The sequence below is a fragment of the Belonocnema kinseyi genome, chromosome 9 (assembly GCF_010883055.1).
Source record: "Belonocnema kinseyi isolate 2016_QV_RU_SX_M_011 chromosome 9, B_treatae_v1, whole genome shotgun sequence".
NCBI classification, from domain to species: Eukaryota; Metazoa; Arthropoda; class Insecta; order Hymenoptera; family Cynipidae; genus Belonocnema; species Belonocnema kinseyi.
Genome location: NC_046665.1, coordinates 116,898,925 through 116,909,697, shown reverse-complemented (window position 1 = coordinate 116,909,697; position 10,773 = coordinate 116,898,925). Strand labels below are relative to the sequence as shown.

The following is a 10,773-nucleotide window of genomic DNA, read 5'->3' as shown; positions in this document are numbered from 1 at the left end:
AAAAAGATTTCACAAATATTTCATAGATTTCTTAAAGATTTCAAAACATTTTGAAGATGTTTGATGTTTTCAAATTTGTTTAGAAGGTTTCACAAATATTTTACCAATATTTCAAACATTTCACAAATATTTCCAAACATTTCACAAAGATTTCAAGGATTTCAACGATTTCACAAATATTTCAAGGACCTTAAAGATTTTACAACATTTTAAAAAATATTTCGAAAGATTTTACAAATATTTTATATATTTTAATTATTTGAAACGAATAAAAAAGATTTCACAAATATTTCATAGATTTCATAAAAAAATCATAAAGATTTCAAAACAAAAAGTACCCTTTGTCACCTACATTTTATACCCATAGGGACTGTGTGGCCTGTACTTTAAAAGATTTTTTGTTTGGAAAAAATCTTGTAATTTTTAGTTTAACACACGCTAGAAATTCTGATTTTGGATATCGACCAACAGATATGGACATGCTAGATACTGAAGATGGTATCGAAATGGACAGTTCTCGCGAAACTCCCTCTTTGGCTGATATTATAAGAGACTTTCAAAATCAGCATTACCAAACCGATCAGTACAGCAGATTTGAATCCGTGGATGATTTTCTGCCGAAAGAACCGAAGGAACCACCCGGCCTCGCTGAAGAGGATTATGTGATTTGTGATGTTGAGCACAGTGATGGAGACGAACAATCACCAGAAGACAGTTGCGACAGTCAGAGTTCTCCTCAAGAACAAGTGGCACCCTCCCTTTTCACAATTTCGAAAGCGCGCGACTGGCCCTGGGAAAAAAGTGGCAATTCTCCCGAGACAAGGCCAAGAATCAGCGAACGTGAGGAGGCCTATTTACTTCAGAAGATAAACAAACGGAAATTGGATTCAGCTCCGGCCTCAGTCAGACGACTCTACAGAAAATTGTGTGTGAGAAAATTAAAGAGGGAGTACAGTTTGCGGATTCTTGATGTCGATCAGTTTGGAATAAAATCGGCCTGTCCGAAAATTTCGAAAAGGGGGAACAGAGTTTTGGACCGATTTGTCAGTGATTCGAAGACCGGAGTTTTTGAACAGAGACTGCAGGGACATATTGAACCAATATCGGTGCACAGTCCCTACACGAATAGGCTTTTAAAACCATTTATCAGAAGGGATACGTCTTCTCGGCCTTTGTGGCTGAAATTAATGGACGAACTTTCCGCCAAAGTTAACAGAAATAATCCAAATTGGAAGCCACGGCCAAGAGCGCCCATTGATTATTCGTATATCCGACCTCAGCATATTCCTGCGCTCAACAGTCTCTGCAACCAATTCTTCTGGCCTGGAATCGATTGTAAGTTGAACAATTTAACAGGTTTTCAGTAAATTTGAGATTTCAAAAGATTTTAATGATTTTAAACGAACACAAAAAATTTCACAAAGATTTAAAAACAGTTTAAAGATGTCTAACGATTTCAAATTTGTTTAGAAGGTTTCATACAAATTTCATAACGATTTCAAATTCAGAGATTTCACAAAGGACACAGAACACCTCGTTTCAAAGATTTAAAAACATTTGAAAGATTTTATATATTTTTAAATTTGTTTAGAAGGTTTCACAAAGATTTTACCAAGATTTCAATCATTTCACAAATATTTTGAAAACATTTCACGAATATTTTAAGGACTTCAACGATTTTACCAAATTTTTTTAATATTTCGAAAGATTTCACAAAGATTTTATGTATTTTAATGTTGTTAAATTAATCAAAAAGATTTCACAAATATTTCATAGATTTCATAACAATTTCATAAAGATTTCAAAACATTTTGAAGATGTTTACCGATTTTAAATTTGTTTAGAAAATCTCACAAATATTTTATCAAGATTTCAAACATTTCGCAAATATTTTCAAACATTTCACAGAGATTTCAAGGATTTCAACGATTTCACAAAGATATTAAGGATTTCAACGATTTCACAAATATCTTAAGGACTTCAAAGATTTTACACAAATTTTAAAATATTTCGAAAGATTTCACAAAGATTTCATATATTTTAATGATTTTTAATGAATCAAAAAGATTTCAAAAATATTTCATAGATTTCATAAAAATTTAATAAAGATTTTTAAGCATTTAGAAGATTTTTACCGATTTTAAATTTGTTTAGAAGATTTCACAAATATTTTTCCAAGATTTCAAACATTTTATAAAAATTTTGAAAGATTTCACGAAGATCTTATATATTTTATTGATTTTAAATTAATGAAAAAGATTTCACAAATATTTCATTGATTTCATAAAGATTTCAAAACATTTTGAAGATGTTTGCCGTTTTCAAATTTGTTTATAAGATTTCATAAATATTTTACCAATATTTCCAACATTTCGCAATTATTTCCAAACATTTCACAGATATTTCAAGGATTTCAACGATTTCACAAATATTTTAAGGAATTCAAAGATTTTTCAAAAATTTAAAAATCTTTCGAAAGATTTCACAAAGGTTTTATATATTTTAAGGATTTTACATGAATAAAAAAGATTTCACAAATATTTCATAGATTTCATAAAAAAATCATTAAGATTTCAAAAGATTTTGAAGATGTTTACCGATTTTAAATTTGTTTAGAAGATTTAACAAATATTTGACCAAGATTTTAAACATTTCACAAATATTTTCAAATATTCTACAAAATTTTTTAAATATTTCGAAAGATTTCACAAAGATTTTATATATTTTAATGATTTTAAACGAATCAAAAAGATTTCACAAATATTTCATAGATTTCATAAAAATTTAATAAAGATTTTAAAACATTTTGAAGATTTTTACCGATTTTTAATTTGTTTAGAAGATTTTACAAATATTTTTCCAAGATTTCAAACATTTTACAAATATTTCGAAAGATTTCACGAAGATCTTATATATTTTATTGATTTTAAATTAATAAAAAGATTTTACAGATATCGCATAGATTTCATAAAAATTTTATAAAGATTTCAAAACATTTTGAAGATGTTTGCCATTTTAAAATTTGTTTAGAAGATTTTACAAATATTTTGCCCATATTTCCAAACATTTTACAGAGATTTCAAGGATTTCAAAACATTTCACAGAGATATTAAAAATTTTAATGACTTTAAATCAATGCAAAAGAATTCTCAAGTATTTCAGAGATTTTATAAATGTTAAACGATTTAAAATTTGTTTAGAAGATTTCACAAAGATTTTATAAATATATCGAGAATTTCACTTATATTTCAAAATATTTCACAATGGTTTCAAGTATTTCAAAGATGTTACAAAAATTTTAAATGATCTCAAAAGATTTCAAATATTTTAATGATTTTAAATGAATGCAAAAGATTTCACAAATATTTCAGAGACTTCATAAAAAATTCATAAAGATTTCAAAACATTTTTAACATGTTAAATGATTTCAAATTTTTTGAGAAGATTTCACAAAGATTTTACAAAGATATCAGAGGTTTTCACAATTATTTCAAAATATTTCACAAATATTTCATGGATTTCAATGATTTTACAAAAGTTTTAAAAGATTTCAAATATTTTAATGATTTCAAATGAATATTAATATAATAATAAGATATTATAATTATAATATAATTTCAGAAATATTTTATTTGATTTTATAAAGATTTCAGCACATTTAAAAAATTTAAACAATTTCAAACTTGTTTAGAAGATTTTAAATATTTTTTAAACCGGGAAAAACCGGGAAATGGCAGGGAATTTTTTTTAACGGAAATTTTACAAATTTGTAGAAGAAAAATCCACGTTCGATTTCAACACTTTTAAAATAATTAGTTGAATAGTTATAGTTTTCAATGGTGCTATTATTTAGCTTAAAATGCCTAATTCAAAATTCATTTACTTTATAAATTTTCCATTAAAAATTTTTATTTTTAAGCTTACATTTTTAATTTAAAGAATTTTTTAATTCTTTCTTGAAGACTTGAACAAATAATTTTAAATCAGTTCAAAATTTAAGAATTTTCAGATTTTAACGTTAAAACTTAAATGGTTTCAATTTGAAAACATAAAAATAACTTCATAATAATATATTCTTAATTAAATGATTTTATTAAATTTAAAATATTGTTTCAGTCGAAAATATTCAATTTTTAACCCATTCAATTTGAAATTTTTAATTTAAAAATGATTAATTATTGAATATTTAGGAATATTTGAATTTTTATTTAAGACAAATAAATTGAAACCAAATATTTAAAAGTAAAGAATCTTTATCTGAATTTTTTGACATAGAAAACCTGGAATCGTTAAAATTTCGAAAAATGCTTAATTTGTAAGTGAGATTTTTAAATTTTGATGTATAATTTACAAATGAACATTTGTAAAAAAAATTTCAGTAATTTAAAAAGATATTTAGGAGTTTTATAAAGATTAAACATTATCATGCAAATTTTAAAAAGATTTCTTAAAATTTCGCCTACAAATAATAAATGTTTAATTGTTATTTATACATCCAAATTGTAAAGAAATTTTCTAAAATTTGCAGGATTTTCTGAAAATTGTAGAAAAAATTAATTAATTTTCACAGATATTGAAGTTTTGAAAAAAATTCCAAAATAATTTTAAATTTTAAACAAATTTAAAACACCTTCTAGATTTCTCAAGATTTTTAAATAAAATGTTGAAGCTTTCTAAGGATGTTTAAACTATTAAAAAGAAAATAATTGAATTTCTAATTTAAGAAGTGTTCGGCTAAATTTTTTTCAATTTTTCAATATTTAATGTTTCTGCTCAAAATTCCTTAAAATTATATAATTTTGAACATTTTAAAGTTAATTGATTTATTTTTTTAATTTAGAGCATTGAAAATGATAGCGTGGATATATATTTTTTTATATTGAAATTTGTTAATACCTTTAATTTTATACGCGTAAATTATTAAGCATTTGAAAAATTTTGTAATTAGAAACTTTTAAAACTTTTTGGTTGAAAATTCATCACTTTGATTGAAAATGTAACTATTTTCCTAAATATCAGTTTTTCTTGTTGAATATTGTTTTTTTATACTGAAAATTTATCTATTAAATTTTTGGTTGAGAAATTATTATTTTTAATTGAAAATTAATGTATTTTTGATGAAAATTGTTTGTATTTGGTTCAAAATTCATGTATTTTGTTGAAAATTCGTGATTTTTAATATAAATTTAATATTCTTGATTAAAAATGTATCTTTTTTTCTTGAAAATTCAACTTATGTTGAAAAATGAGCTATTTTGTTAAAATTTCTTTATTTTTTTTTTTGGCTGAAAAATAATTTCTTTATTGGAAATTGAACGAATTCAGTTAAAAATTTAACTATATTGTTGAACATTTGTTAAAAATTAATTTAAACTGAAAAACTAGTTGGGGTGAAAATTTTTCATTTTTTTTCGAAAATTCGTCTTTTTTCGTAGAAATTCATCTTTTTGGTTAAAAATTGAACTAATTCAGTTGAAGGTTTATCATTTCAGATGAAAATTCATCACTTTGTTTGAAAATGTAACTATTTTCCTAAAAATTACTTTTTTTTCCTTGAAATTGTTCCTTTTAACTGAAAAATTTTACTATTAAATTTTTGCTTGAGAAATTATTTTTAATTAAAAATTGATGTATTTTGTTTGAAATTTGTGTTTTTATATAAAAAATTAATTTGTTTGGCTTAAAATTCAAATATATGTTTGGAAATTTGTTTTTCTTTGTTGAAAATTTAAGTATTCTGTTGAAAATTCATGTATTTCGTTGAAAATTCTTTATTTTGAATAGAAATTTAATATTTTTAATTAAAAATGTATCTTTTTTCTTGAAAAATGAGCTATTCTGTTAAAATTTCTTTGTTTTTCTTATTTTTTTCCTAGTTTTTCTTACTTTCACTTGAAATTTTAACTATTTTGTTGAACATTTGTTAAAAATTAATCTAAACTGAAAATGTAACTATACAATAGTTGGGGTGAAATTTTTTTATTTTTATTCGATAATTCGTCTTTTATCGTAGAAATTCATTTTTTTTTGTTAAAAATTGAACTAATTCAGTTGAAGGTTCATCATTTCAGATGAAAATTCATCACTTTGCTTGAAAATGTAACTATTTTCCTTAAAATTACTTTTTTTTCGTTGAATTTTTGTTTGAGAAATTATTATTTTTAATTAAAAATTGATGTATTTTGTTCAAAATTTGTGTTTTTATTATAAAAAAATAATTTGTTTGGCTTAAAATTCAAATTTATGTTTGGAAATTTGTTTTTCTTGGCTGCAAATTTAAGTATTCTTTGAATATTCATGTATTTCGTTGAAAATTCTTTATTTTTAATAGAAATTGAATATTCTTTATTGAAATTGTATCTTTTTTTCTTGAAAAGTCAATAGTTTGTTTGCAATTTTTTATCTTTCTTGACTGAAAAATCTTTCTTTATTAAAATTAAAATCATGTTGAAAACTTTTATTTTTATCAACATCCTTCTGTCACAATTTATCTTTTTTGGAGTGAAAATTTAATTACTTGGTTGAAAGTTAAATTCTTTTGGTAAAAATAATTTTTTTGTTTTGTTTAAAATTCATCTCATCACTTTTGTTAGGAAATGAGCTATTTTGTTGCAATTTTTTTCTTTTTTTTTTTGACCAGAGTAATTAATTTAACTATTTCAGTTGAAATTTTTAATATTTTATTGAATATTTGTTTAAATTTTGCTGTTGAAAATTAATGTATACTAAAAATGTAACTATTCAATTTTTGGATGTAAATTTTTCTTTTTTATTCGAAAATTCGTTTTTTTTTTGTAGAAATTAATCTTCTTGTTTAAAATTAATCTCTTTGGTCAAAAATTTAACTATTTCAGTTGAAACTTGAACTGTTTTATTGAATATTTGTTTTACTTTTTTTGTCTTGTTAAAAGTTAATTTAAACAAAAAATGTAACTATTCAATTTTTAAATGAAACTTTTGTTTCTGTAGTCGATAATTCATATTTTTTTATAGAAATTTATCTTCTTGATTGAAAATTTATCTTTTTGGTTAAAAATTCAATAATTCCCAGTTGAATGTTCATAATTTTAGTTAAAAATTCATTACTTTGTTTGAAAATATAAATATGTTCCTAAAGATTAGTTTTTTTCGTTGAATATTGTTTTTTTTTTAACTGAAAATTTAACTTTTTTGACTGAAAAATCTTTTCTAGTTAAAAATTCAACTCATCTTGAAAAATGAGCTATTTTGTTAAAATTTCTTTTTTTTTTGGCTGAAAAATAATTTCTTTACTGGAAATTGAACGATTTCAGTTGAAAATTTAACTATATTGTTGAATATCTGTTAAAAAATTAAACTGAAAATTTAACGATTCAATAGTTGGAGGAAAATTGTTCTTTTTTAGAATAAATTTATCTTTTTGATAATCATTTAAGATGAAAATTCATCACTTTGTTTGAAAATCTAACGATTTTATTAAAAATTAATGTTTTTTTCGTTAAATATTGTTCCTTTAAACTGAAAATTTAACTATTTAATTTTTGGTTGATAAATTATTATTTTTAGTTGATAATTAATGTATTTTGTTCAAAATTTGTGTTTTTATTTTAAAAAATGAATTTTTTCGGCTTAAAATTCAACTTTGGGTTTGAAAATTTATTTTTCTTAGTCGAAAATTTAAGTATTCCGTTGAAAATGCGTGTCTTTTTTTTGAAAATTCGTTATTTTTAATATAAATCTAATATTCTTGCATAAAAATGTATCTTTTTTCTTGAAAATTTAACAGTTTGTTTGCGATTTTTTATCTTTCTTGATTGAAAAATTTTTCTTTTTGTTTCTTTAGTCGAAAATTCATATTTTTTAAATCAAAATTAATCTTCTTGGTTGAAAATTGATCTTTTTGGTTAAAAATTCAACAATTTTCAGTTCTTTTCAACTGAAAATTTAAATATTAAATTTTTGGTTGTCAAATTATTAATTTTAGTTGAAAATTGATGTATTTTTTTGAAAATTCGTGTTTTCTTGTTTGTTTGAAATTCACATTTCTAACTAAAAATATAACTATTCCATTTCTGGTTGAAATTGTATCCTTCTTATTTGAAAATTTAAGTATTTTGTTCAAAATTCAGGTCTTTTGTTAAAAAATCGTTGTTTTTTTTTTTAATAGAAATTTAAGAAAATTCAACAGTTTGTTTTTAATTTTGGTTTTATTCCAGTAGAAACTTGAACTTTTTTTTTAAATATTTGTTGTTAAAAATTAATTTAATCTGAAAATGTAACTATTCAATTTTTGTAAGAAAATTTTTCTTTTTTAGTTGAAAATTGATTTTGGCTTAAAATTGAACTATATGTTTCGAAATTTGTTTTTCTTATTTGAAAATTTAAATATTCCTTTGAAAATCCATGTATTTTGTGGAAAAATTGTATTTTTTAGTAGAAAATTAATCTTCCGGTTTGAAAATTCTAGATAAAAATTTATCACTGCTTGGAATTTTGTATAAAAAATTAATTTTTTAACTGAAAATTTAACTGCTTTATGTTTGGTTGAAAAATGATCTTTCTTAGATGAAAATTGAACCATTTATTTGAAAATATATCTTTTTTTAGTCAAAGGATCAAATATTTGGCTGAGAATTTATTTATTTTACGAGAAAAAATCGTCTTCTTTGGAATAAAATTTATCTTTTTGGTATAATTCAATGATTTCAGTGAATAAAAAAGATTTGACAAAGAAAGATTTAAGAAAATTTGGACAAATATTTTCAAAGATTTGACAAATATTTCAAAGATTTCACTCAAATTTCCCAAAGATATCGAACATTTCGAAGGATATCAAAACTTTCAGAAGATTGGAAAGATTTTAAAAATATTAAAAAGGGTAAACGAGATTTTAAAATTTACTTTTTGAGCAACTTACAGTGCGTAATTCTAAAATTTTTTAATTAAAAAATTATCAATTTTTATTTTTAAGCGGACATTATTAATTTAAAAAATTTTAAAATGCTGTATTAAAGACTTAAACAATTAAAAATTAAAAACGCTTGATTTTAACGTTAAAAATTAAACGGTTTTAATTCGAAATTTTTCGTCATTCAAAAATGTAAACGTCTGATTTAAACTTGATAAATTATTTTAATTAAAAAATAATTTCGTAATTAAAGGCTTTTATTAAATTTAAAATATTGTTTCAGTCTAAAATATTCCATTTTTAACCCATTCAATTATATATTTTTTGTATTTTACTATTCATTCAAGATGCGTAAATTGAAAAAAAATATTTAAAAGTAAACAATTTGGAACTTTATAACAATTTAAAACAAAATGTAAATTTTATGCATATTTCAAACAAAAAATTTAGAAGGTTTTTAAGAATTATAAAAGGTTTCAAAACAATTAAACATTATTTTAAGGTTCCTAGGAAAATTGAAAATTATTTTTCAGTTCGAAAAATTATTTTTAAAGAATATTAAAAAATTTTTTTAAACTTAAAAATCTTTTAAATATTCTCTTCAAATAATCTTTAAAAATTAAAAATCATTTTCGGAAATGCTTTGAAATTTTTTATTTCAAATCTACAAAAATCGACATTTTGTTTTAATTTAGGCTGAGATTATTTAAAAATATTTGAAATTTTAAATTAATTTTGAATCATCTGAAAACATTTATATATCTTTTAAAATTAAATAATTGCTGAACATTTTTTAAAATTAATTTTAAATTTGAACAAATTTAAAACAACTTATAACAACAATAATTTAACTTCTATTTTAAAAAATGTTAAGTTGAAAAAAATTAATTTTTAATGTTTCCAGTTTGAAATTCCTTAAAACAATATAATTTTGAAAATGTTCGAATTTATTGATTGATTTTTTGATTGAGAGCATTGAAAATAATAACATGAATTTATATTTTTGGAACCTTTCATATTATGCGTGTAAATTATTGAGCATTTTAACAAAAAATGTTGAATTCAAAAACTTTTAAATTTTAATTTAAAATGTTCAAAATTCAAGAGTTCCACTTTGAGTCCTTTAATTTGTAGTTTATTTTTTATAACTTCAAATGAAAATATATTTATCTTTAGAATCTTTTTTTGATAAAATAGGCCATCCTGAAATACTTTTTTTTCTGTTTAAAGTGTAAAATTTTCTATATTTTACAGTATTTCATTATTATTTTACAGTATCGGAATGCCTGCAGTATCCAGATTTTAGCTGTGTAGTTTTGTACAAAAAATTGGTAATTGGTTTTGCAATTTTGGTACCCGATGTGGGATATAATCAAGCGTACGTATCATTTTTTTTCACGCGTCCAGAGTGGCGAAAATCCGGAATTGGTACCTTTATGCTTTATCATCTGATTCAAACCTGTATGGGCAAAGATGTGACATTACATGTTTCTGTCACAAATCCCGCCCTGATTTTGTACCAAAAATTTGGATTCAAAGTCGAAGAATTTATCCAAGACTTTTACGACAAATACATGGCACCTGATTCTCGAGAATGTAAACATGCCTTGTTTCTAAGACTGAGTCGCTGATTGGATGTCCTCAATTCAAGTCCTGATTGGATCCTTCAAGAAGCGAAAATTTCGGTAAGTATCGGAAGATTCATCTCTTTGGTGGAAACTTGAACTATTTCGTTATAAATTCGATTCTTTTTTGGTTTTGAAATTAAATTTAACTATTAGATTTATAGTTAAAAATTCAACTATTTTGTAAAAAATGTATCTTTTTCAGTTGAAAATTCATGTACTGTGTTAGTATTTTTAAGTAGAAAATAAATCTTCTCAGTT

General features: G+C 22.5%; 1 protein-coding gene across 1 annotated transcript in view; it reads left to right on the top strand.

Moving 5' to 3' along the window:
• The window catches only part of LOC117180710 (cysteine-rich protein 2-binding protein), a 30,812-nt gene extending 20,246 nt beyond the window's left edge, over positions 1-10,566 (top strand). Inside the window, exons 4-5 of the mRNA XM_033373198.1 lie at positions 320-1,335; positions 10,163-10,566. Of these exons, the coding sequence (XP_033229089.1) occupies positions 320-1,335; positions 10,163-10,518 (1,372 nt within the window). The 3' untranslated portion in view covers positions 10,519-10,566. The remainder of the gene's footprint in view (positions 1-319; positions 1,336-10,162) is intronic.
• Positions 10,567-10,773: the final 207 nt, after the last annotated feature.